At 44.3% G+C, this 27,548-nt stretch overlaps 1 protein-coding gene across 2 annotated transcripts in view; it reads right to left on the reverse strand.

Annotated features, from left to right (window-relative positions):
* PRKCB (protein kinase C beta) overlaps positions 1–27,548 on the reverse strand; it is a 250,814-nt gene that overhangs the window by 48,084 nt on the left and 175,182 nt on the right. For both annotated transcript variants that reach the window (XM_048866172.2, XM_048866171.2), the window contains exons 9-13: positions 20,273–20,419; positions 10,396–10,569; positions 6,613–6,704; positions 4,279–4,341; positions 1,296–1,434 (exon numbers count right to left, since the gene is read on the reverse strand). In XM_048866172.2, coding sequence (XP_048722129.1) covers positions 1,296–1,434; positions 4,279–4,341; positions 6,613–6,704; positions 10,396–10,569; positions 20,273–20,419 — 615 coding nt within the window. The remainder of the gene's footprint in view (positions 1–1,295; positions 1,435–4,278; positions 4,342–6,612; positions 6,705–10,395; positions 10,570–20,272; positions 20,420–27,548) is intronic.

Here is a 27,548-nt window from a genome sequence, read left to right on the forward strand (position 1 = left end):
TAGCTTTGACTGACAGGCCTTTGGCTTCCTTGTTGATGGGAGACAAACATAGTAGTAATGCCTAATTGCTGCTGCTGGGGTCAGTGGGAGTGGCAGCAGAGACCACGGAAATATTTAAATGAACAAATGTTCAGTATAATCCTGGGTGACAGAGACCAGCAGCCGGAGCCTGGCAGGCCCCTGTGGGAGCCAAGCAAAACAGAGAATTTCTTTCCTGCAAGAAATTCTGACATCCCAACATTGGCATTGGTCCGCTCTGAGACAGGGAGTAGAAATTTTCCTTTTAATGGAAATTCTGAAAAAAAATTATGACTTGGAAGTGTTGAAATATTTTTGATCCAAACAAAACATTTAGACTTTCCCAAAATCAAAATGTTTTATTTCAGTTTTTTGAAATGACATAAAAATGCTTTGTTCTGACTCATTTCAACATGACACTGTATTTTCTTATGGTGACCCATTGCCTTATGGGAGTTGTCGTTCGGGAGCACAATGCCTTCATTTTCACCTTTGGCCCAGGCTTCCGGCCTGAGGACATTTCCCACAATGTATCCAGAGTCATGGGACTGCCATGATGCACCACACAGCTTGGGCAGAATGAAATCTGCACATTGCCTTATGGTAGATGTAGTCTTACTGGGAGCCCTGCCTTTTGGAGAAAAGGGGGCCAGAACTACAGCTCCCATAAGGCAATGTGTCACAATAGGAAAGTGTAGTTTATGTTTTATCGAAGTCATTTGAAAGAAATCATTTTGGGTCTGTTAAAAATATGAAATATTCCAAATCGGGTCAAACCAACCTTAAATGAAATATTTTATTTTGATTTTCCAAATGGGAAAAAAATCAATTTTTTGGGAAAATTAATTTTTTTCCACCAAAAATTTCAACCTTGTAGAAACTGCCCATTCTGTTGCAAAATCATTCCACTGGAAAAATTCCCAGTTAGTTCCAGTGACCATTTTGCTTTGCATGCGTTCTCCAGCTGGCCCTAAAGGGATCGCCCTTATCTCTGGTTTGAAAAACTCAAGCCACCTCCAGACTCAGTCACACAAGCATCTCTGAAGGAAATGCTGTCAACTGACAATTATTGTCGGCGGGCTTATGACAAAAGCTATTCAATGCATCCATTGAGTGACAAAAGCCACAGAAGCTATTGTATTTTCTCTGCCTGTATCCATTCAAACCTTGGTCAAAAGAAACAAAAGGTGATTTATGAAATACACTTTTCCATAAGATATTTTTATCCTTGAAAACCCATCACCTAGGAGCCTCTGCTGCGCATCTCATTCTCTCACCTCGGGCGCAATGTAGTCAGGAGTACCGCAAAAGGTCTTGGTAGTTGCTCCATCCCAGATGTTCTCCTTACACATGCCGAAGTCCGCAATCTTTATGTGCCCTTCGTTATCTAGCATCACGTTGTCAAGCTTTAGGTCTCTACAGCAGGACAGTAAAATAACTGTTATACAAAAGGGTAAAATTGAAAGGATGTAGTAAAGAAAGCCAACAGACCTCCTGCATCCAAGCTCATCCATGCACAGGGCTCTCCCCCACACATACACTCTTTGTAGGAAGACGTCCTGGGGATAATGATTCAGAATGAAATCTAGGCATACCGGCGCCCAATTTTTAAAATGTTTTATTCCACATAAATGCCAGGCTGGCCAACACACTGGAAAATATTCTGTACAGAACAACCTTGCACTAGCAGGGAGATTGACTTAATAGATCATTTTTCATCTTTAATTTCTATGCACCTCAAAGTGTATTTGGAGTTCACATGTAACCAAAAGGTAGATGGTCAGAAAAGGTTCTAGCATTATCTAAACTTCTCTTCCTAATGTAACATAACAGGCCTCTGTGCCTGACCCGCAGAAGGTGTGAGTCTGCTACACCTCTCAGCTCAAGGCTCTTTAGCTCAAGCTGTAGAGACTCATGCCTTCAGCTCTGGAGATCCCTAGGTCAGTTCTCCAGTGTTGGCTAAGATGCGGCCAGTGGGTTACACTAAAAAAAAGTTGGAAGGTAGTCTTTCAGTGAACGTTCAATATTAAGTTGCTCCTCATGTAACTACCAAGCGGCTTGATGTGGTCTGTGTTATTATTTTCTTGTTTATGTCCTGTACAATAAGCCAAAGGTCTCCTTTTGGGGTAATGGCGTATGTGCTGTATCTCTGTCCACAGGGTACAGAAAGGCCATCAGGCCGGAAACCTAGTGGTATATTTGTCATGGTGCAAACTATGAACTCTGAGTCAACTGTCATCTGCTATCAAGGTTTATGAAGTTGTGCCAAAGGCTGCAAATCTCTTTAACGGGGTAATGGAACAGGATGCAAAATCATACACCGTAGAGCTGAAGTTGAGGGCACATCATGAAGTTAACATCAACCAGCTTGGTAGACAGGGCCAGATTCTCATCTCATGTAAACAGGCATAGCTCCATTGACTTCATAGAGCTATGGAGAATTAGGCTAGATAAAGATCTAGCCCAGAGCCTCCAACCAGGAGAATGACTGTAGTTCAAAAAGAAAGCGGATAATCACCTGAGTTTCTGTAAAGGTGTTTTTGTTTAAGTTCATGGTTCGGTTGCCCCTTTTCACAATACCTCTGTCATATGCTCTGGATCAGCTATTCTAATGCAAGTTACCCATATTTGCTTCTAACACAAGCTACAGTAGGGTCTACTGGAAACGAAGGCTGGAAAATAACCACTAGTTAGGGTGGAAATAAACCCTTTGCCACTCCTTGATTTCCCTCCAGCTAATATTTTAGTAGCAGCATCTAAACTCCTCTCCCTCTTTGGCTTCTCACCCAGCAGCCAACTGGCCTCCAGCATAAACATGCATACATTTCAGCTACTAACTTGAGTCACAGTGGCAGAGCCTCTGGTACATGTACAAAGGTTCATCCCTCCGCTGACTGAGTGAATGCACCAGAATTATGGGGAAGAGTCAATACGAGAGCTCTGGAGTACAAATTCCCCAGTTAACTGAAAACATGTATCATGACTCAAGTTGGAAGGGAACAAAGATGTCATGAGCTGGTTTCCCTGGTGTAATCACAAAAACGTTTGGGGAGCACAGAGGGATGGGAAGACCAGGAGTGAGACTGTTAATCCTGCAGCAACATGGAAAGGGACACCAACGGAAGAGTATAAAGGTTTGGGATGGACAACTCAACAGTCAGTATTGCAACACACTTCATAGAGAAATTATATGTAGCTATTTGGAGCCAAGATAATTTCATATGCAAAATTATACTTTAAGCACTTCCTCAGTTCAACAAACTTATCTTGGTCAATTAAGTGAAAGTGCAATAGCAGGAATAGCACAATTTACAGTTGCTCACTTTTTGTAGGACTTCACTAACCATGGAAACAGTTCTTAGAATTCGGACTGGGCAAGGACAGATAAACAAAAGGCTGCATTCAATTTTATAGGGGAAAGAAGCACAAAGTACCAGTGAACTTACAATGTCTCTCTGCAACAGCCAATGGCAAAAAAAACGTCCCTCATGTCAGGCTGTCCCGACTGCTTTCGTCTTTGGAGCAGAGCATTCGGTACCTCATGACTACACTGGTGCAGTCAGCATTCTCCTTCATGGGCAGTTGATGTCATCTGACATTCATTAAGGATGTTCTGCTTTACTGTGGGCCTTGTGGAGACTCCACCATGTGAAAAAGAGCGATGGCTAGTTTCAGTGCCTCGCCAGAAGCCTCGGAGTGCTCTCCCCGGCCTGCCAGTGATTGAGCTAACCTAGAGTGTTGTAACTGACACGGCAAGCACTGGAATGGTAAGTGCCAGGTTTATACTGCAAGTCTCAGGACAAACCCTCACAAGCACTCACTTTAAGTCTCAAAGATGAGAAAACAATGCTCCCTAGCAAAATACACATCTCACAACTGATCCACTCCACCAGCCATGATTTAGGTTGTCCAAACAGAAATGTACAACAGGGAGGCAGGAAAAGAATCAAAACCACTTTTAGGAGCTCTCTTCCCTACAAAACTGGGATAAAAGACAATCATGCTCTCATAAAGCACTAACATTAGCAGGCCTCCAGTTCTATTTACTGCATGTACACTCAGACAGCTGCCAAACCGTGCTCCATGACACCGCAATGGGCTGCAGCCCCAGTGGACTGCTGTGCTGACTACTATGTCACTTAGCTGACACAAAAATGATTCCTTGAACCCTAAGCACAGAGTCCAGTCATTGTAATAAACAGGCTCATATTTTTGCACAAGTTCTTTAGAAGCGGACACAGGGAGATTATGTTCACCTACCGATAAATGATGCCTTTGCTTTGTAGGAAGAATAGGCCAATAGCAATTTCTGCTGCATAGAATCTGAAATTAAAGATTTAACAGGAAGACTGATAATTAAAGCAGATAAATTAAAATGAAAAGCTTTCAAATCTAATTACACAAAATGAAACACACTGGGCCTACATCCCCAAAAGATAAAGTCAAGTGCACTGGAAAAACACTGGACAAGTATCATGCAAGAGTGACATAGCTTCCCCTCTGCCATAGACTGGGTAATAACCACGATCAGGTCGCTGTGGGCTAGTGTGGGGCTGTCATTTTTGATTACATACATCTCCATTTTTTAAAAAAAGGAGTCAAGATCTACGACTGTTCGTTACGATGGGGTGATTGAACACGACACACAAAATTACAGGTCGTCATGGGGAGGCCAAGGAGATAAAGAAACCAGTGGTAACGTGTGTTAAAGAATATTCTGTGCTCAGAGGACCGCACCTGAGCTACACAGCATCCCTTGGCAAGGACGCTGCTCTAAATCCAGCCTGTATCTGGAGAGGCTGTTTAAAAAAAAACAACAACAAAAAAATGCATTTGGTGGGTTTGTGATACATTTTGTTATCCTCAGCCCAGATTATAGTCAGCAGGTGCCAAAACCACTGATCAGCACCTGGCTGGCAGTTGCAGTAAAGCAGCCAAAGACTGAATGTTCCTCTTTGATGGCTAGGAATGGCCCCTCCAGGGCAGGATTGAGGCATGTTTCCATGGCGGCGCGAGGGGAAGCTCCCATTCCTGCAGCCTGCGCTCTACTAAATCTATAACTTCTAGGGAGCCTCCAGGGCTCCTGGTCTGGCACCTTTTACCAGCCTGAAATCATGTTAAAACCACTTTCCAACACGCATCCCATAGCACAAGGCTGTGGCTCTCTCTCTCAAGACAGTCCATGGCAAAAGCCCAGCCCAAAAGGAACGGCTTGTTCCACTCGACAGAACAGCTTCGCTGCTTAAACACTTCACAGCACAGTTGCTCAGTCAATGGATTAAAACTGGGGGAGTCCAACTGTGGCCCCCAAGCTCGGGGAAGGGCTGCACAGACAGCATCTTCACCTCCATATAAAGGAGTCCCTTGTGTTCAGAGGACCTCAGCTGGCTAGCCAGAGAGAAGCACTATGCAGGGGTCTCTGGATGGAGACGTGGCTCAAGGGAAGGACAGGTTGCCGAAATGTGGGGACATGGAGGACTCTCCTTAGAAGGCCTATGAAATCTCCTTGTAGGTGACGATCTAGAGCCAAGGTTTTACACACAATGGAGAACTAAACTTAGGCTCCTGAGTCCATATTTAAACACATACGTAAGATGGTCTGCTTTCCAAAAGTGCGTCTCCCACTGGAGTCAACAGGAACTGCTGCATGCTCAGCACATTTGAGACTCAGGCCACTGATTGATGTGTCTAAGTGTGGGCTTAGGGGTGTAACCATGGGAGCCCGTTTTTGAGAATCTTGACCCATGAGCACATCAGACATCACACTGAGCACAGCCTATTCTCCACGGGAAGGCACACTATTTGCTCCGAGGGTGTCATTCACTCTGCTCCTCCTTACGGGATCATGACTAGAAACCACAGACTTGAAAACCCCCATTGGTGGGATCAGGAGCCCCGGGCAGAGGCAGCAGGGTGTTTAGGAGAGTGCTAATTGCAGAAGGAATTCCTGTTCACCCACGAACTTCCTGGTGCCCAGCAGTGCTAGCAAAGGAAAGGCAGAGACAAGAGCACAAGGTAACGCTGTGCCAGTGACACGTTATGCCGTAGCTTAAAATCAAACCCCGGGGAGCCTCTTTGTAGACATGAGATTCATCAGTGTAGATTTACCTGCCGAGGGGTTCCAGTCTGGCCAATAGATGGGCTGGCCTGGGACACACACGTGTGAAATCTACTTGCTCTGTAAGAAGTTCTGCAGCTCTCTGACACGCTCAGGCGAACAGCAGGCCCAGGCCCAGCAGCCCTTCGGACTGCCAGCAAGCAAACCTTGGGGAGATGGTCACCTACCCTGTTTGCAGCCTCTCAAAACTGTTCAGTAGAGAGAAATTTGTAAGCACTCCCTAGTGCTTTTCAGGCCCAGGAGGCAAAAAAACCCCTGCTTTCTGCAATTACTTCTGACCATCGGGCTGGATTGTGAGCATTTCATCTTTGCATTCCTGCTGTCCCTCTGCTCGTCCCCCCATTCTGCAGGTCTCCTTCCTCAAAAACATGAACATTGAACCATGTATCCTAAATCCACAGATACACGCCACAGACCCATGAAATACTCCCCTCATCCCGCAACGGATGAATGTTAACGCTGGCTATTGAACTTACACAGCATGGGGCTCTTTAAACCTGCCGACCTGTTGAATCTGGTACATTAAGTCCCCGCCATTCACGTATTCCATCACAAAATATAAGCGATCCTAAAAAAAAAAAAAGAACACGAAAATTAAGAACAGGAGCAGAATTACGAGAGCAGGGAACGGAGTGAGGCTGAAGATTAGGGGGTAGATATATATTCACAGCCACCTAGCTCCCAGCAGAAGTGCCACTTGTGCCTTCAACAATCTACCCCTAGCTCTATAGTGATATTTAGCATATCGACAGGTTTCAGAGGAACAGCCGTGTTAGTCTGTATTCGCAAAAAGAAAAGGAGTACTTGTGGCACCTTAGAGACTAACCAATTTATTTGAGCATGAGCTTTCGTGAGCTACATCTGATGAAGTGAGCTGTAGCTCACGAAAGCTCATGCTCAAATAAATTGGTTAGTCTCTAAGGTGCCACAAGTACTCCTTTTCATTTAGCATATCGTTGCCATTACCGGGGCCCACCTTCCAACACTATGCAGACAAAGCTTGGGTCTGCACGATGCACATAAGGTCACCAGACCGATACCAGCAAAAATTCCTTCCTCAGTGTGTGTGTGTTTGTGGGGGGGAAATAAAAAATTGAGGTTTTGCAATTTGGTTTTGTCTGCACGGGAACAAAGATGAGCCCTTTCAAAATATTTTGCAAGACACGGAAGTGAGCGACCTGCCCCAGAATAGCCAGTGGGCAGGGAGGGTGGGTGGGGCACACCGGTGTATTTCATGGAGGAGCGCACTGGGCTGCATTCAAGACTTGGGGTATTTTTTATCGTGGCTGAGGAACAGGGCTTGTGACATCAACCAGGTGCAGGCACAGGGGGCTGGAGGTGGGGGAAAAGGTCCCCTGGCCAGGTGGATACACCTCACACGCTGCCGGAAAGAACCTGAACCTGTACTTCAACAAGAGAGGCGGTAACGGGTCCAGCCTTCGGGTCCCCAGCGAGTACCTCCTCCAGTGTGTGCAGGCCGCATGCACACTGGCCCTTCACCCCCACCCCCCGCAGAAGATGAGCAAAGGGAAGTTCAACACAATCCCAGGCAGGAGCCTCCTCCACAGCAGGGCAGCAGAAGGCTCCAAGGATAAAACAAGCGTCAGGGACTTGGGGCAATATATACAATTAAAAGGAAAATTATAGGCCGCAGAGATAATTTGGGGATACAAAGGAGCAGCCAGATACAGTGGTCATTCAGCAAGCAAAACTTGAGAGGAGGCTTTTGATTCCTGGACTACAATAATGTGAAATATTTCACCCATTGTTTCCCTTCCGGCTCTCTGCATTTCTCCTTGAAATAAACCTTGCCCTGCTTCCAGGACTACAAGAGCAAGGAAAGCAGGAGATAGGCAAAAGTGAGCATTACCGCCATTAAAAACAATAGATGAGCACTTGGTAAACCAGCTCCTCCAGTCAGAGAAAAGCATGCAGTAAGCGTGTCCTCTGCTTTCGAAAAACACATGGACTCTGGCCACCTCAAGGATAATTAAACACGATAACCAAGGGCCCAGCAGGTGACATAAAACATGACATTACAGGCATCTAAAATAGGTTTAGACCCATCTGATGGCTGGAAGATTTGCACATGCCCCTCCATACATGTGCACATGGACATGTGCAGTGGAGGGAACTTGCATTCTGAAAGGACAGTCACACTGGTATAATAACTGGAATCTCAAACATTGCACTTGTTCAGAACAGTTACCTAAAAGTATCAATCATCATCAACAGGGAAGAACATTAAAAAGGTGGCAACTCGATACAGCCAAGCCTGTACCAAAAAACTTTCCTTGAGCTTCCTTCACTTTGGAGGAAAACAATGTTTGTGCTTTAAAAAAAAAGTGTATAGATAGATATAGATAGAAATATTGCTTCTTTCTTTTATATAGATATAGAGAAAGAGAAGCCAGATGGCTGACCTGACTGCAGGCTGGAACAGAAAGCTGTATCTCCAGCTAGGAAAAGCAACTCTGAGCCTCAGTTTGGAAGAAAAGAGCCAGGATTGTGCCGGGAGAGTGGAATAACTGAACTCGCTGAGAATTTGCACATTCCACAGATGTTCGATTATCGCCTGCCAAGACTTACCTAGGATTCTGATAAAACACACATGCCCCCTCTCACACCCAACGGCTGAGTCAGGAACAATGGGATTCTTTGGGTTTATTCAGGTCCCTTTATTCTACTGATTTTATTTACCATTTCTCCTGCCTTGCTTCACACTCCAACTTGGAGGCAAAGGCAGGACAACACCCATTATTATCGCTTACTCTTATGGAAGTGCTCATCTCCGTCCTGGCCCACATGGGAACAAGAGGTGCCTTTACGCTTGATGGGCAGTTAGCAGCAGTCCTTGAGGCCTGGCTTGTGCTGGCTGTGCCTCTGGGATTATAAAGATGCCAGAGTCACACTCACCTTTTTCCAGATTCGCTGGAGCGCACGGGCTTTTAGCTGATGGTGCAAAATTTCCCCGTGATGCCTGAACCCTAATTCTTGCATTCTATGAGAGGGGGATTTGAGATTTTTTCTTCTTTAATAGTCAGTTGTACTAACAGCGCAGGCTGGGAACTGTGCTTTGGACTGTGCTCCCAGAAATCAGAGGGCTTGCGATTGCATTTGATAATACACTCCGCTACACGTTTTGATTACATTACGAACATGATTACTATTTAGCTACTGTAGGTCTCCCAGAAATAATCCTGCACTGACTCACTTCAGATGCACAAAGATGGTGTTTGAAAGAGCTTCCCCTGCCATATTTTGATTACTGCTCTGCAAAGCTGGGCCACACACTTTAAATACACTGAATGTGTTTAGTAAATCCAATTGCCGGGATAATATTAAAGTGTAATCCTCTCAGATGCCACTGGCATCCGTCTAAAGGACTATACCGATTACTGTTCCCTGCTCCTGCTGACAACTACTTGGGCATTTTCATTTACAAGTTGTTCAACAGCTGGCCAGAGACTGCTTTAAAAAAAGCTATTTATTATTTGCAGAAGATAATAAAATGTCTATTTCAATCGGAAATTTCTGGATTTCCTATTAGCTTTCACCATCTGCTCAGCTTCTTAATTCCAAGCAGCAAATACTGACAAAAGTGGTATTTTGCTACCTGGACTGTAACTCAAACCCTAGACAAAGGGTCTTTCTGAAAGGCTTAAGGCCCAGGTCTAATTCAATCAAGGGCCAGCTGATAAATTTGCCAGGTTCCCAGCCTGAGGTGCCGTGTTTGAACATGCACACCTGGAGGAAGTGTTTGGTGCATGCAGCCATCTTTGCATGGAAGTCTGGTATAGGACAAGGCTAGCAAGAGGGAAACGTATGCGAGCACCTTTCCATGCATGGTTCTTTGGGTGCGCAGAGTGAAATCAGAGGCAGGCTCAAAGGGGGCGGAAAATCTGGCCACATATTTAATTAATAGATTTATTTACAGGCATTTCTATAGTGCTTCAGAGCAGCTGCAATGTCTCAGTATCACCTGAGGTATGGAGAGAACTTGGGTGGGGGGATTCCCTTCTCCTTGGATTCAGATAATGAGGTATCTCAGGGGCAGGACTCTACCCTCCACCCCTGCCTGAAGTGACTGGAGCCTCTTCTGTTCCACAGCACCCCAAGCTGGTCTAGATTCCACGGTGCCTGGGGGGGAAGTCATCCACCCTAACTTTCGCATTGGATACAAACCCTTAAGTTACACAGGGCCTCTCTGAGGGCCATTTTGCACAGGGCTGATGGCAACGTAAGCACTGCCCACTTACCATTGTTTGAAAGCAGGAGTGAAGCTGTGTTAGGAATGGAGGCTTCCCAGCCAGAGCCAGCACTCGCTTCTCAACCATTGTGCACTCCACGTCATCGTCCTGAATAACGACGTCCTTCTTCAGGATCTTAACGGCATAGAGCTCATCAGTGCCTTTTCTTTCCGAGAGCATGACCTGTGTGGGAAATGGGAGAACTGTTTACACTGTGCGTGTGCCCGGGCTACATTTCTACTTTGTCATCCCAGATGCCAGAAGATCCACATAGGGGTGGTTTATTTTGCTATGGCTCCCATTACCACGGCACAAGAGCGTCTCGGAAATATTTACCCGCCCAACAACACGGTGAGGTAGTTTAATCCTTTTATCCTCATGTCACAGATGGGGAATTGGGGTACAGAGATACTAGAGGTCAGATTCTCAGTGGTATCTACCCACATCTTTAGGCACGTAATACCATTACAAATCTGGCCCTACATGAGTTACCCCAGGTCAGATGTGGAGTCTGTGGAAAAGCCAGGAATTGAACCCAGATTTCCGGTCCAGGGACTTAACCACAAGACCAGCCTTATTCTCTGAGTGCCCATCCATATTTGGGGTGCTCTGAATGGAAGCAGCACTAGTGGATGAGTCTCACATTCAGAGAGCTTCAGGGAGTCCTCATCGAATACCACAGTGGTAAAAAGTTATGCAACTATCCTAATTTGCTTCCACTTTGTTTGACAGTGAATGGAAGGTGGCACTCTTTATACCCCCAGGGTAAATTGAAACACAATTATTCATCTGGCCCCTCACTCAGCAACTGCTTTACTTCATGCAGAATAAACTCGTTCACCTAATATTTTAAACCAGTTGTGTCAATCTGCAGATTTATTTATTACAATAAATGGGGGCTGCCGTCTCCTGCTCATGAGATTTTGTCTCATTAATCAAATCGACCCGAATGAGGACTCCTGAAAATCCTGCCGACACCCACAGATTATTAAGATACATGGTTTCAGTCTGGTGTGGGCTGCTGCCAAAACAAACACCGCTCACCAGTGGCCACGTTTTGCTTCCCATTTTCTCTCTCTCATTGTGTTAAATTCAGATCGCCAGTGGAATGGAATTACTTTACATTTAAAAGAGCCGTGTCACACTGAGAACATACGTTAGGATGTTTTGAAAATAAATTAGGAGAAATGAACAGCAATAGAGTGGAACAGAAATAATGTAAGACCAGAGCAGAGCTGGGAAAGGCTAAGCAGCATCCCATGGACTTTGGAAAGGCAAGAGAATAGAATCCCAGCAAAGATACCGCTGTTTGGGTGACAGGAGATGTGACCCTAAGAGCGCCACAATCCCCCCAGCAGAGCGTCCACGGTTCTGTCACAGCAACTTCTATCTGGCCTGACCAACTCACGACACCTAATACATTGCTGTCGTGGTATTTCTCTACAAAGAATGTTGCATAAGGTATCAAATGAAAACTAGTAACATACTGGTCATTATGACCATTGCATGATGGATGTCCAGATAACAATTAAGAAGCTGTATGTGTAGACTGCAAATATGTTTAAACCAAGCAAACCAGGCAGGGCTGATAAAGGTTTCCCAAATAAAGGAACCTTGACTTGCCGGTCTGCCCAGGTCTCTCACATGTAAATGGAGCAGGGTTTGCCAGAGACAATGGGGATTATATTTGCATATTGAGTCAGCAGGAAGAGCAAATTAACAGAAGGATGAGAACAACAGCATGGCTTGTGTTGCTGAAGAATAGAGGGGAAGATGACCTTTTTTCCTGGGGTGCATTTCACAGGATAGATCTCAAAGATTTACTGGACTGTAAGAAGAGGGGGAACAAATCTCTGCGGGAGCAAAAAGAGCAGCACTGTTTACATCCACAAAAGCTGGATCCTGGCTGGCGGGTGCTTCTGACACAGAGGAGACTTTCGGTGAGCAATCCTTGGTCTAAGGCAGTTTTAGACATTACGTTTAGTCACTAGAAAGCATGTTATACTTTTGTTTTATTTAAACCATTTTCTGTTTTTATTAGCCTCGCTTAGTATCACTTGAATCGCTGTTCTTTATTAAAAAGCTCATTCTTGGCTTTACTAAATGTTCCTCTCAGTACAATATATTCAAGTGTGAATCCTCAGCCGAGCCAACAGGCAGGTGTGTTTGTTGTCTCTCTGGAGACAGTGGACTTGGTAATTTCTGTGAGTCTCCAGTGATGGGCTGGACACTGCAGGCCAAGGCTCTTTCAAGGGGCTCAGGCACTGACTTGCACCAAGTGTTCTCTGCACGGTGAACTAAGGGCTGGCAGAGTCCTGAGGAGCGTAGTGGGCTGGTAACAGACCGAAGTGTCAGGGAGCTGATGCACAGTCTAGCAGCAAATCTCTTGCGTGCTGAGGCAGAGGAGTTACAAGGTAATTTACGGTTTTGGATGCCCCCAAGACAGTGTCACAGGAAGTAGATTAAATACAGTGACAATATCTATGTTTCACCGCAGGGTTAGGAAGGGTTTTATTAAATAGGGGTCACGGGGCCTAATTCTACTGTGGTACAGCGATGTAAACTGAGAATAATGCCAGAGGTGTGCAGTTTTATATTTAAATGAGTGTAACAGAGCAGAAGGTGTCTGAGTCTGTCTAAGATTAGTAGATAAAGCCCTGGTGAAGAGCATAGGTCAAGTGTTTTTGCAAATATTTGCATATTAAAATGAGAATCCCAGCTGGTGAGGACATTCATTATTACTCAGTTTAACTAATGTAACTCCACCACCTGACAGTTCCACACAGCTGTTCCATATCAAAGCCCAGCTAACTCATCCCCACAGTTTGCCATGTGGCAGGTTAATGGGATTGCCCATTAGATGGGAAAAGCACGGCAGTAAGACAGAGGGACTTGCCTGAGCCAGGATTAGAATCTCAGTGTTCCCAACTCTCTGCTCTTTGCTCAGACCAGGAGACCACAGTTCTGTCCTCTTACCCGACAATGGTTGCAGACAACTGACCTGAGACAGTACTGGGCCACATCCTCAGCCGGCAGCACTTGGCATCCTCCACTGAAGTCAAGAGGATTGCTCTTGGGCTTACAGCTAAGCACGTGCTTAAATACTTTACTAGACAGCAGGCCAGAGTGTTCAGCATCCAGGATGATCAAGCCCTCGGGGCCTGCACCGAAGCTCAGGAAAACCCTTGGGAAGATTTCCATTGACCTTAATGGGCGTTGGGACAGATTATTATTCATTATTATTATTAGTATGGCAGTAGCACTTTGAGTCCCCAGTCTTCAAGTTGAAGTTCAAATACCTCAGCAACCTGGTTGGTAGGGGTGTGCGTGCGTGTGTATTCACTGGGCCATGAGGACAAAAACATGAAGAAGGTTACTAGCATGTGTCCTTTCTTATTTGGGACAATGTCATAGATTCATAGATACTAAGGTCAGAAGGGACCATTATGATCATCTAGTCTGACCTCCTGCACAACGCAGGCCAGAGAATCTCACCCACCCACTCCTCACCTATGTCTGAGCTATTGAAGTCCTCAAATCGTGGTTTAAAGACTTCAAGGAGCAGAGAATCCTCCAGCAAGTGACCTGTGGCCCCATGCTACAGAGGAAGGCGAAAACCTCCAGGGCCTCTTCCAATCTTCTCTGGAGGAAAATTCCTTTCCGACCCCAAATATGGCAATCAGCTAAACCCTGAGCATATGGGCAAGATTCACCAGCCAGATACTACAAAAAATTCTTTCCTGCACCCTGATCCCTTGGAGAGGAAAGAAGGTCAATCCACCCTCCGGTATTTTTAAAACCATTGCTTGGAGAAGGTATGTCCTGAAGCCTCAGAGGGAAAGGTCCCTAGTTTCCCTTGACTATTTTTCACTAGCTCATGAATGACATCAGGAGTCAAACTGGGGGTGGAGGAGAATGATGTTAACACTTCTCTGAACATGAGGTAAGTTCTACCCACCTATGAAGCTAGAATGAGATGTCACGGACAACTGACCATGGGGATCTTCAGAATATACTCACCATTCTTTCTTGTAAGCTTTAATCATCAGGGAGTTCCAAACACTGACATATAAGTCATCACCATTAGGGTTCAGAGCTGACACCCTAACATCTCGAGAACAGCGAGAGTTTGCACCTCCTAGAGGTGCTGTTTTAGGCTGCCTGCACATTCAGGCAGAAGCTGCCAGTCTGCACTTAAGATAGCCACTGCCTCCATGAGGGCTAGAGGGTCTTAATTTGTTTTTTAATGAAGCATAAGATGTAGGAACAAGACCTGTTTAGCACGTTGCCATGAAACAGCCCAATGAGGGACAGGGACAAGGAGCAAGAACCTTCTTGCATTTAGTCACAATTCTCCTGTCAATTCACTGCATGACTTGAACAAGTCCTTTACTCTCTCTGTAGTTAGGTTTCCTCCTCTACAGAACTGGGATAGTTGTACTAGCCCACTTTGCAGGAGCATTTGTAGAGATAAATTGGTTATTTCCTGTAAAGTACTTTGAATATGAAAAGTGATATAGAAGCATACAGTTAAGATCGCTTTATTCTGTCTGCTTGCACCTGACCTGTACAAGCACTTACAATTTTGCATGAACTAAGGCATGTTTTAAATTGATCATTGACATTTATCCTTAACATTCTCATGTAGGCAGTTCAGGTTTATAAGTCACCCCGATTGTGTTTTGACAGACAGAGTTGATTTTAATTGATCAAAAAGGACGGGCTTTGGTTCCTGAAAGCCATCTGAAGAAGGGAGATGATCTGGAAGTGAGTGAATAAACCATATAGTTCACATCTGGAAGGATCAGGGCTCCAGCTGGCTTGACACCTCTTTCTGAAAGGTTACATAGAATCATCGAACATCAGGGTTGGAAGGGACCTCAGGAGGTCATCTAGTCCAACCCCCTGCTCAAAGCAGGACCAACCCCAACTAAATCATCCCAACCAACAGGAAGGAGATTCCACCACCTCCCTAGGTAACTCATTCCAGTGTTTCACCACCCTCCTAGTGAAATAGTGTTTCCTAGCATCCAACCTAAACCTCCCCCACTGTAACTTGAAACCATTACTCCTCGTTCTGTCATCTGCTACCACTGAGAACAGTCTAGATCCATCCTCTTTGGAACCCCCTTTCAGGTAGCTGAAAGCAGCTATCAAATCCCCCCTCATTCTTCTCTTCTGCAGACTAAACAACCCCAGTTCCCTCAGCCTCTCCTCATAAGTCATTTGCTCCAGCCCCCTAATCATTTTTGTTGCCCTCCGCTGGACTCTTTCCAATTTTTCCACATCCTTCTTGCAGTGTGGGGCCCAAACTGGACACAGTACTCCAGATGAGGCCTCACCAATGTCGAATAGAGGGGAATGATCACGTCCCCCGATCTGCTGGCAATGCCCCTACTTATACAGCCCAAAATGCTGTAAGCCTTCTTAGCAACAAGGGCACACTGTTGACTCATATCCAGCGGCTCGTCCACTGTAACCCCTAGGTCCTTTTCTGCAGAACTGCTGCCTAGCCATTCGGTCCCTAGTTTGCAGCAGTGCATGGGATTCTTCCATCCTGCACTTGTCCTTGTTGAACCTCAATACATTTCTTTTGGCCCAATCCTCTAGTTTGTCTAGGTCCCACTCTATCCTATCCCTACCCTCCAGCGTATCTACCACTCCTCCCAGTTTAGTGTCATCTGCAAACTTGCTGAGGGTGCAATCCATCCCATCATCCAGATCATTAATGACATCTCTAAATCTTGTGTCTCTGCATTAAGGCCACAAAAGGGCTGCTTCCTTGCAACCAACAGCAGGAGGAGTCTTGGTTGTCAAGCAGAGGAATCATGATTGGTTTCAAAGCTTGGAGAGTTGGGGTACTTTTAAAAAATTCTGTGCCTGGAAGCTTCCAGGAGAGAGTGTGCATCCTTTTGGTAAGAAAGCTCACTGAGGGACAAACACACTGGGACGTTTTCCCTGAGGTACAAAAAAAAATAAAAATTGATTACACTTCAAGATAAAAGCCACTGGAGTGCAGGGTTCAGTAACTAATTATGTGGTGGATTCAGACACTGCTTAGTGAATTGGAGCCTAGCCCTCCAGGGTGAAAACCCCCAATAGACTGATGGATGGTGCTGAAGTTATGTCCGTGTACATTTCTCATCAAATTGGAGGGCACATCTGTTGCCACATCAGTGTTCGTAGTGTCTGCAATGGAATGAGAGGCCAGAATTTCCTGGTGTACAAAATTAAATGGGAAAAAACTGCTCTAGGGTTTACTGAAGCTGTAAATGTTTTATTCAGTGGCTCTCCAATGGCATACCGACGTTGAAACGTGTGGCATGCATCTTGGTGTGCTGGCCTTCCGACTGTGAGCCAAGCAGTTCCACTTCACGAAAATACAGGCGGAAAAACAGAGCTCCTTCTCTGCAGCTGCGTAAGAAATCAGGGGGCACTTGCACAGAGTGTGTGTGTTATGTGTGCTACGAAGCCTGGGTCAATGTATTACTCTGTTTACATCCAGACTGAGAGACACGTGGGGTCACACAAGTGTAAATGTGGAGTTGCTTCACTTAAGTCAGTGGAGCCACCCTGAATTCAGACCTGCACAACCGAGGAGAGGATCTGACCCTCGCCCTGTGTGGAAGGTACTTTCCAGGCTGCTAGGGAGAGGCATTCTGTGCAAATAAGGCAGTGTAGTGTCTGCAGATTTTGCTTCCTTGCTGTACTCACCTACATCACTTTAGCAGCACCCACAGCACCTCAAACCCTATAAATACCGGAGCAGAAGAGAAAAACACCACCACATAAGCGGTTTATACCATTGTCTTCCGTGCCATCCTACCGCAAACTGTGACTAAAACTGATCTATCTAGGTACTTATATGACCCTCATCATCACAGTAGCTGAGTGTCTACTAAAATGTCTATATAAAGTGATTCCACTCCAAGATAAAAATGGCCACTGGTGAGCAGTCTTCAGCAACTGCAAATAATGGTGTGATGGGTCCAAAAATGAAGGCTCTCCCGCACTCCAGGGAAATAATCAATCCTAGACATGCAGAAGAGTAAGTAACCCAAACTCATTCAGTCAGGGGATCCTGCCAACACCCTGATCTGCAGAAGCAAAAGGCTCAGGCCTTTCCAGAGAAAAGCCATAAAACTCCAGCTCACTTGTGTGACAGACTGAGTAGCAGCAAAATATGAACCAGCTGCATAAATTTAGCTTTTTATGATTTTGGTTAAACCAGAAACCAATGGGAGGCTTTGCCAACATTGCACTATTGAATTAAAAACAGCCTAGGGAATAATGGGTCCCTTCTCCCCCTCCATTTACTAAAGCTCAAGGAGAATCCCATAATTTATAGCTGTTTGGGTCTGCTCTGGTCCCGGCTATCAGAGCAGCCAAGTATGGGGAGCATTGGTCTGTCCTCTGTCCAGGAATGGGCCAAGAAGCCCTGGATTCAGTGAGGGGTGGCCTTAGCATCTTGCTAAGCACATTTCAGCCTGAGTCCAGGTGGAAGTGGAGACCAAACGCCCTCTCAATGAAATGTGATGCCATTATTTTACTGAGCTCCCACAGCAGTAACAAAGCCAGGGGAGAACTGTTCCATCCCATGACCCTCAAGCCGGTCTTTGCGGTGGCTTTACCCCTACAGAACACACACTGTAAGATAGATTGCAATTCCTTTTCTGGCACATGAGAAGCTGATATTTAGCTTGATTTATTCCTGTAACAGAGTGTATGTGCTCGGGAAGGTTCCAGCATAATAACTGGAGGCAGTCCAACTCTGGATGAGAAGAGGACAGGTTTGTTAAACTCCACCAAGCCCAATATCTAGGTTTTCCTGATGCTTGCCAGCTGTAGCATGCAAGTGAGGAGAATACTAAGCAGTAAATGCTGGCTCTGGGTACCAAAGAGTTAACAAGTTTATTAAACAGGGATTCACTAAAATAGGTTAAATTATACTCAAACAGCTCTTACAGGCTGTTTTGAACCTAAAAAAAATCAATGACTTGATAGGTGGTTTGCCACGTACAGTAAAACATGGAAGTTTAAGCTGCGGCCATGCAGGCAGAGGAAGGAGGCTACTGTGACAGATACAAATTACTGCTAGACATGCTGCACATGTCTAGGGCAGAATTTGTTTCTCAGATCTGCACAGCAGAGCTCAGCCATCCCACGGAGCAGTTATGGGGAACAAGCAGTGAACGTAAGAACGGCCAGACTGGGTCAGACCAAAGGTCCATCCAGCCCAGTATCCTGTCTTCTGACAGTGGCCACTGCGAGGTGCCCCAGAGGGAATGAACAGAACAGGGAATCATCAAGTGATCCATTCCCAGCTTCTGGCAAATAAAGGCTAAGGACACCATCCCTGGCCATCCTGGCTAATCGCCATTGAGGGACCTGTCCTCCATGAACTTATCTAGCTCTTGAAGCCTGGACAGAGCTAAGGAAACAAGATGCCCCATTATGGGGAAAAGATTGTTTTGTGCTGATGCCACCTTAGACACAGTGCCTCCCTGCCAACATGCCCATTTCACATGCTAGCTAGCTCATGGGCTGGGATGGATTTGATGATCTGCATGGTTAATTTTGAAATGTCCAACAGCTCCCTCTTACTAAAGTGGAAAATAAATAATAATAAATGACGTCCTCTCCACCAAGTCCTTAAAAGCCTTAAATCCTCTAAAGTGTTTTCCCAGATATCCCTCCGGCAGAGACACGCAGCTGGAACTCCTTGATTTCAGAATGTTAAGGAACAAATGTGAAGGAAAGGATGAGAGGAAAAAAGTGAGGAACACTCCCACTGGAGAATAGCGGGAGCTGGGCTGGATCTAATCACATAGACCAACGTTCTGTTTTAACGAGCACTAATTAGCATATTTATAACAGTCTGTTCCACAGAACAGTTGCTGTCACATTCCCTTACATAAGCCACGATTCCAACTGGGGGGTTTGTTAACGTTTCTCAAAATAAAAAGAAGAGGAGAAAAAACTCTTAAATTCCCAGATGCCAAAGCAGTAGACTTTCAAAGGGATTATTTGGGGGGGGGGGGGAAGAGGGGGAAGGCACAGGGGTAGAGAAAAGAGTGGGCAAAAGCAGCGGCTAGATTTTAGTGTTGTTTTAAACTGCAGTTTGCTAGGGTCTGAGATAACGAACACGAAGGCACTTGGGAGAGGTCACGGCTGGCAGAGAATGTTTAGATGGTTAGTGACTGAGCTACGTTTAGTATCAATTTGACAGGGTTACAGGGGAAAGTTGAAGACCGGTTCCAATGTTCCTGGGTGTGAGACAGATTCGGATTGATTGACTGGCTGAGTTAAGCTGCATGTGATTATTTAATACTGCTGAGCAGTCACTAATTAATTGTTTGGGGGCCCACCGCTTTCTGTATGGGGCTGTTATTTTGTTGTTTAAAGCTAAAGAACTAGAATAAACCCACATGAATCTTCACTACTATTTTAGCTTTATAACCAAGAGCAAACAGCTAAAACGGACCCTCTCCAGAGCTGTCTCTTCGAGAAGCTCCTGGGGCAGCTGCCCAGAGGGAGAGTCTGGCAGGTTCTAAGGGTTGAGGGAAGGTAACACATTTGCCTTTCGGTAACACCTTTTGGAGGATCTCAAAGCCCCCACAAACATTATTTACTCTGTGAAATATTCCCATTTCCAGATGGCAAAACAGAGGTTGTGACTCGCTCAAGGTTGTGAGTTGGTGCTAGAGCAAGGAACAGAACCCAGACCCCTGACCCTAGTCTTGGTCTAGCCATGAGAGATTATGCCTCAGCCTGCTGGTCTGGAGTAATGAGGCAGAGCCTAGATTAGGAATTATTATGGACACATGAATGTCAAGCACCGCACTGTTCACAGATGTACGAACACATGGACCTCCTCAGACCGCACCTTTCCAAAGCTTCCTTTCCCCAGCACCATGAGGAAATTAAAATCTGACAGTTTCATCCGATCTCTGTTTCCATTGTTGTCAAATTTGGAAATCGCATGCGTCATCCTCTCCTCAGCTGCCTTGGCGCCTGGACCAATCCTGGCTCTCTGAAAAGGGAAGAGTGGGGGGAAAAAAATCAAGTGAAATGACAAGACCGACCATTTTTAAGAGTGAGTGTATGTTAAAGGGATTATTTCTAAGCAAAACACTAGGCTGAGCTGTGAATGCCTTTTCCATATGAACAATCGAAACACCACCCAGGTCACAATTTGGTAGGTTTGCAAACATAATGTGCTGCATTGCTCCCCGTATTTTAAAACGAATCTCCTTGGAAGGTACCTCCCCATTATCCCTCCCTGGAGAGCTCAGAGGTAGCTCACTGGCTCCCTCCCTCCTCTCCTGCAGCTTTCACAATATTGGGAAAAGCTAACTTGATTGGTGAGGGGAGAGCTTCCCACAATGTATCGAAAAGTAATTAGAAACAGAAAAGGACACCACCTAGACCACTCCCCTGGGGACACTACACTGCATATTTTCCACTTCTTTGTCCTGTCTCTTTTTAAATGCCTTTGTTCATGGGGCTTCCACCATTTCCCCTGGGAAGGCATTTCCTTAGAACAAAGAGTCTCTAAACTCCAACTACGATACAGAGAATATTAACTCTTACTGGAATACTTTTAAGTAATAAATCTGCGGAATGCCCTTACAAATTGCTATGAGAGGGAGCAACCAGGGAGCGTCGCCAAGCATGCCACAGGTTAACCAAACATTTAAAACTCTGTTCTCCCCCGAGACATGCGAGAGAATGCTCATCAGTAACAGCACACATGCAATAAGATCCAGGAAATAAAAAACACACATGGGCTTAGATGAGCTGCTTCCTTTACAAAGGCAAACTGTATGCGTTGGGTCCTTGGCCTTATGCGCAAAGGTCTGTTAAATACAAACATATTGGAATAAAATAAGGGGAATTTTTACCCAGCCCAGACTTTATTAACATCTGATATAAGAGAGAACTGGGCTCCTCTGGCATTTCAGGCTGAATGCATGAAACCACAAATACATTTCTGAAAACAGACTCGACAGTGCTTCTTCTTCTGCATCCTCAAAGCAATCACACAAGCTGGCTGAATCACAATTGCTTATTAAGAAGCCTCACAAAAGACATTTTTAAGCACTAAAGCTCATCACTTGCTCTGTGCCTTGTCATTGGTCCAGTGGCTATCTAACTTACTGAACCAGAATTTGTAAAAGCTCTCTCACAATGAATTCAGTTTTAATTTTTAGAAATATGCCACACTGTAGAGCCTGCACAGAGCTCAGTCTAGCATGAAATTCCATTAACCCGATTCCAGCAGTTCAATTTTAGTGTCGCTCACAACTCCTCCAGATAGGAGGCTCACAAGTAATCACCAAGACTTTGCTGGCGCTAATTGGTTATTGCAAGGTTCTCCCTGCTGTAAAATTCTCCATTCAAGGTCACCTGCAGCACCTACCAATATCTGACAGAAGGCCTTGCACTGGAAACAAAAGAAAATTTTGCAAAAACCTGAAACCATTGATGTCTAATTGCAGCTGCAATTCTGAATGAGTGCTCCAGGGAAGAGGTTGAAGTCATTGAGCGGCCTCATGTCTAAGACTGGCTGCAAACAGAATGACAGCCTAGGAGCTGTGCATAAGAATCTATAATCCTATTGTTTTTTTAAAAATCCACTGAAACAGCCTCCCAGAAAAGTGCAATTTTCATAAGTAATTTTTAGACTTTTAAACAATGTTTCCAAAGTTCTCTAGCTAAGGTGGAATCCTGCCCAAACCCTTCGTATTTTCTTATTGTTCAGCACTAGACATGTGACAGTGAATAAAATCCAGGCGCTCCCAGCAGAGGGCAGGTTTCTGCTTCCCCTACTTGGCCCTCTGGTGGATAGCTCCATCTGGCACCCAGCACTGGAGCTGAAATGAAAGGCAGGCAGTCACCTGCAGACTTGCCTGCACTCATGTTCGCCTCTCACCATTGCTAGCACTGGTCAGAGCTGAATTAGTGAAAGCAGCAGTGGGGCATCTGGTTGGCGGGGGGGGGGGGTAAGCCGAGGGTGGACACCACAGCTGATGGGAGTTGGAATGAACTTTCCCCACAGTCAAGTTATTCCATCAGTGCCCATCTACTGAAGCACCTGATATTAGCCATTGTCAAACAGAACATTCAGCTAGATGGAGCTGCTCTGATCTGCAATAGCAATTCCTAAGATGGTTTTTACTTACATACGATCATAATTCATGCACATGAGGGTGCAGAATTAGGGATGCATGTTTCATTTTAGCCTCAGCACTTCTTAACACTGTGTCCTTAACCATGCACACTTGGTATTGGATTAATATGGTTTGGAGCACTGAATTTGACTTAAGAGGTTTCATATTTGTATAATTAAACAAGACTTTGTACAATTAAACTAGCTAAAGCCCATCCTGGGTTGTACATTTTTGCCTGTAAAAGTTCTTACCAGGTCACATTCCACAGCCATTTTAATACAGGTGAAAATCCAGGCACAATGAAGAGGAATATTCATATTAGGGGAAAACTTTTCCACATGATATAGACAGCCTTAAAAGGCGTTCTTGTCAAGTCAAATTTGACACCAAATTCTGGTCTGTGAAAACAAGCTGTTACAAAATTTAGGACCAATTTTGAAGATTCCATGACATTTTAAACAATACACATTCCCTCGGGGCGCTTGCAGTCCAAACACTACAATACTGCGTCAGTGCATGAGAACCTGGAAGTGACATTGGCTAACCCAAGAGTGAGACTTTCACTGCTGAGGAAAATACAAAGAGCAAAATGAACAATATAAGGAGTAAAAAGTAATCTAAGTGTTTTAATTTGCTCTATTTTAATAGTCTCAAGTATTATTAGACAAATAGTATTTTCTTAAATACAATTTATAACCCAACTATCTGTTTAAACGCGATATTTACAGGTCTTTTCTATTACTGTTGTCCATACTAACGTTGCTAGTAATTGAGGTTTTTGTGTCTCAGGAAGTTTTCCCTCCATCCCATTTCATCTAGTGTGTAACCTGAACTTGACACACCACAATAATGTCTAGGACAGCAGATAGTGAGATTATAAATCCGGAAAGATCAGGCAGTGTGTTTAGCAAAACCAGAAGGGAGAAAGCCCTTAAAAACACACAAGTGGTCTATAATAATAGACCACAGAACACAGCTGACCACTCCTCAAGTAAAAGTAACTTACTTTCTCTGTCATTGTGCTCATGTTCCCATGCTTGAGTCAGTGTGAAAGTCCTTTAACATATTTTAATACACTCCTAATGCTCATGTTCTCTCTCTGGTTTATAACTAAATCATTGCAAATGTTGTTACAAAAATAAAAAAGCACTTGACCATCATTATCCAATCCAATTTGTCATAGTTTATTTACTGCACCTGACTCTATGCAATACCAGCTGATGTTCACATCTATCAAGATGTCCCAGCAAGTAGCTGGTAAATGATAAAGAAAATTGGCAAAACGTGCAATGTAAGCTTCACTCTATGCCTGTTTCGGAACTCTTTGTTAAACCTAGGGTACTTACAGTTGCAGGCATAAGTCTGAAGGAAGCTCACAGAAAGGCATATGGCAATCAATATTTCAGACAGTAATAACACTGCATGCTAAACAGAACAGAGGGGCCATAAGTTGCTGAAAAAAGGCACGCAGACACGCATTTTAACATGTCTTCTGTAGCATACAGTGCTCCGTATCATTCTTTTCATGTTTACTTCCTTTGCAATGTTTTCTACAGCATCTCAGAATATAAGACTGAAACTTTGTCCTATTGATTTGTGCTGCCCAGAAAAGCAGGATCAAGCAGTACTAATGCAAATCGATTGGTGGATTCTTTTTATCCCTTATCATTTTAACTGAAATGACAGAACTCTTGCCTGCTGCATTACAATTAGTGTCACAATGCATTCCCATGACCTCTCAGGACACCCTAGGAAGGCTGTTGCTGAACGGACAGGCGAGTTAGAGATTTCTGTCTTAAATCACATTTTCAGTTCCCAGCAAATCTATGTTGTAAGGAAGCACTAAAGAAGGCTAGAGTATCCTCATGGACTGGAATACTGAACTGAGATCATTCTGAATTTATTTCTGGTCTGGGACGTGCTTTAATGTGATTCCATTGCAATGTCAACAAATCCAAGAACAGGAGGAAGATTGTTAATTGTTACATTAGGTCTGGTGTGAAGTACAGTGTTATTCAGTCATAGCACTGTAGGTCAACAAGAGCCATATTAAAGCTGCATTAGTTTCCTCTTGAGTACACAGGCAAGACACACTTGAGCATTATGAGACACTACATATCTACGCAAAGAAATAACTAGGCTATGTATGATAGTTGTGTAATTTAGAACGATGTCCACTAGACCTGCGATTTCATTTCACACACAATTTATGGACAGATTACAGCTCTCCAAATGCAATATAGTCACCTTCATGAGGCTTTTACTATGATGAGAAACCAGGGAGGAGACTGAGTCAACTGCCATTCTAGGAAAGAGCCACTGGGGCCTACCCAGCCCCAAATAAAAGATTCTCCCTTAGGAAGCTCTTATAGGGTCAGATCAAAAAACCCACTGAAAATACAGTGAAAAGACTCCCACTAACTTCATGGGCTTTGGAGCAGGTCCCTGGTGCTGCTAGCAGCCAAGTCATGGTGTCTTATAGGTGGCATTAACATCCTGCATTGAGGTCCTTTTTAGGCTTCATGACACAACCTTGTGCTTGTAGCAGCTAAGTCAGGCTAATTCACCTTGGGACAGTCCATGCTGCAAGGCTCCGTGCACACGCTTCAGCTCCAGGAACCCCTGGGACCTTGAGTGAATTCTGACCATCACTTCCCAGGCATGTTTCTTTCCAGCACTGTCTGTGCCAATTAAAAGGATTCCCCTGAGCAGCTATTCAGCCGAAATCCCTGTCTCTTCTAGTAGCTGATTATCACAAGTTTGAGTTTGGCGCAGCACATCAGCCTGCATCCTGGCTGTGAGGGTCACATGTCAGTAATTGAACAGATGGTAGGATACAGGGATCCTGCAGAAAGAAGGTTTTTTCCTTCCCCTTATTTTCTCCACACAGTCACCAAAATGCTGTGGGTTTGCATACAGTAAACTGGAACACACAACTATTTCCAATGTTCCACAGAAGCTTTTTGATATGACAAGTAACTGACGAGAAACACTGAGAGGCACAAATGCTACAGAAGAGATTCTGCATGTAACTAGGTCAGTGTGCCCCACCAGTGTGACACTTCTCAGGGGACTGACGCCTGGAACCCAGCTTCCAAAAAGGGGCTTTGCTCGCTTCCAGCTCCTCCCTTCAGACACATTAGCCTGATGCTGCCGCCATTTTTCATTGCATTTGCACTGTGTATTTCATACAAATGCACCATGACCAATCTGACCTTTGCTGTCACTTGGCCTTGCCAATCAGTCTATGGCCCAATGAATTTAGCTTCCAATTCCTAATATGTCAGACAGCGTCATTGTGCAGGCACACCAAGCAAGGGAAGAAGTGCTATCTACAGTATTAAAAGGTAACTCGTTAACTTGTGTATAGGGCCCAATTGCTCCTCCACGGATTCCGTCAACACTTTGTCAGTTAACAATTTAGTACAAAACGCCTATTAAGGACCAATTCCTAACAAGTGTCAATTCACAGGAATGTTATCCTCTCAAAGATGAAAGAGATCACCACCCTAAATATTAGATAATACACTGGAGGTTACCAGAACACAACATAGGAAACAGAACGTGTGCAGAATCATTTAAGGATTCCTCTCCAAACTTGGTCTCCAATCCAATTATATCAATATCTTAGTTTATCTTCATTAATCATATTAATTTATAACCACACCGACTACAGATAAAACAGATTAATAAATTCCATTATATCGTACTTCAAAACTGTGAGTAAAATTGCAATTTCAAACAACGCTTCCAATGTTCTGACATCAAGTGTATGTTAGGCCATCACAGGACATGATCTTCATCCTTCTTAAAATTAAAAGATAGCCTTGAAAGTGTATTAACGTAATGATTTCCTCTTCTGGCTACATTTATGTTCATTCTGACAAATACAAAAATTGTATAATCTCAAATCCTAATAAAGAGATCAAATCTAAAGAGTTGAGAATGAAATGGTAAAGCTGAGTTTATTAAAAAGCTTTGTGTTTAAATAAGAAATATAAAAGCTGCCAAAAATTAAAAAACAAACAAAAAAACACAGCCTGATTGGATCACAGCTTCATGCCTACTGTAAATTATAGATCTGTGGCTCTGATCTGAGCTCTCATTAGCACAGACTACTACAAACCAAAGCTATCCAAAATTTTACTTCAGTGCAATGCTTTTCTAGCTTAATTGTAGATGACATAAAGAATCCTGTGCACACATCTCACCTCCTAAAATAGCTTCTCCAATTGATGGCTACTGCACAGTTCCAAAAAAGCTAAAATCAACACACACAGATCTTTTCAAATTAAAATACAATATTGTAGAGAAGTGACAGGGTTAACTCATGCAATAAATTAGAAATAACTCCTATCAGCACCAACAGTCATCAGCGTATAGCTGATGCCCCCCCGCTACAACTTCATGCCCTAGTGAATCTGCATACTGGATCTATACCTTCCGCAGCCTTGCCATCTAATTTATGAAATAATCCACTGCAGTTGGTTCTACTTATCTGAGCTGCTATTTTAAAACACACAAAGGGCGTAGAAACGCACAGTGTCACTGAGTCTATAGGGTCTAAATGTTTATGTTAAGATCAAACGTGATTTGCAGTATGCTTTACTAATGACAACCTTTAATACCCACTCAAGCCAAGTGCTCTTATGAAGACAAATATTAGGACTCCTGGGCCCAAACAATAGATATTGGAAGCTCTCTTTGAAGCAATGGTGCAGAATTTAATTAAAGGTTGTCAAGTAAAAATCCTATTGCGTGTCCTCAATGCCTAGTTAACATTCAGATGGGCTGTGGACTCAGTGGAGAAAATGCACGTGTACAAATGCAGCTCCACAGCGGTCACTCATTGCTGAAGCAAATTTGGGTCTAGGGCTCACTGCACAGCATCAGACACTCAGCTGGCGTAAATCAGCCTCGCTCCATGGACTTTGATGGAGCTTTGTTGATCTACACCAGCTGCAGATCTGGCCTCAACCTCCATAATCA

The sequence above is a fragment of the Caretta caretta genome, chromosome 10, assembly GCF_965140235.1.
Source record: "Caretta caretta isolate rCarCar2 chromosome 10, rCarCar1.hap1, whole genome shotgun sequence".
Taxonomy (NCBI): Eukaryota; Metazoa; Chordata; order Testudines; family Cheloniidae; genus Caretta; species Caretta caretta.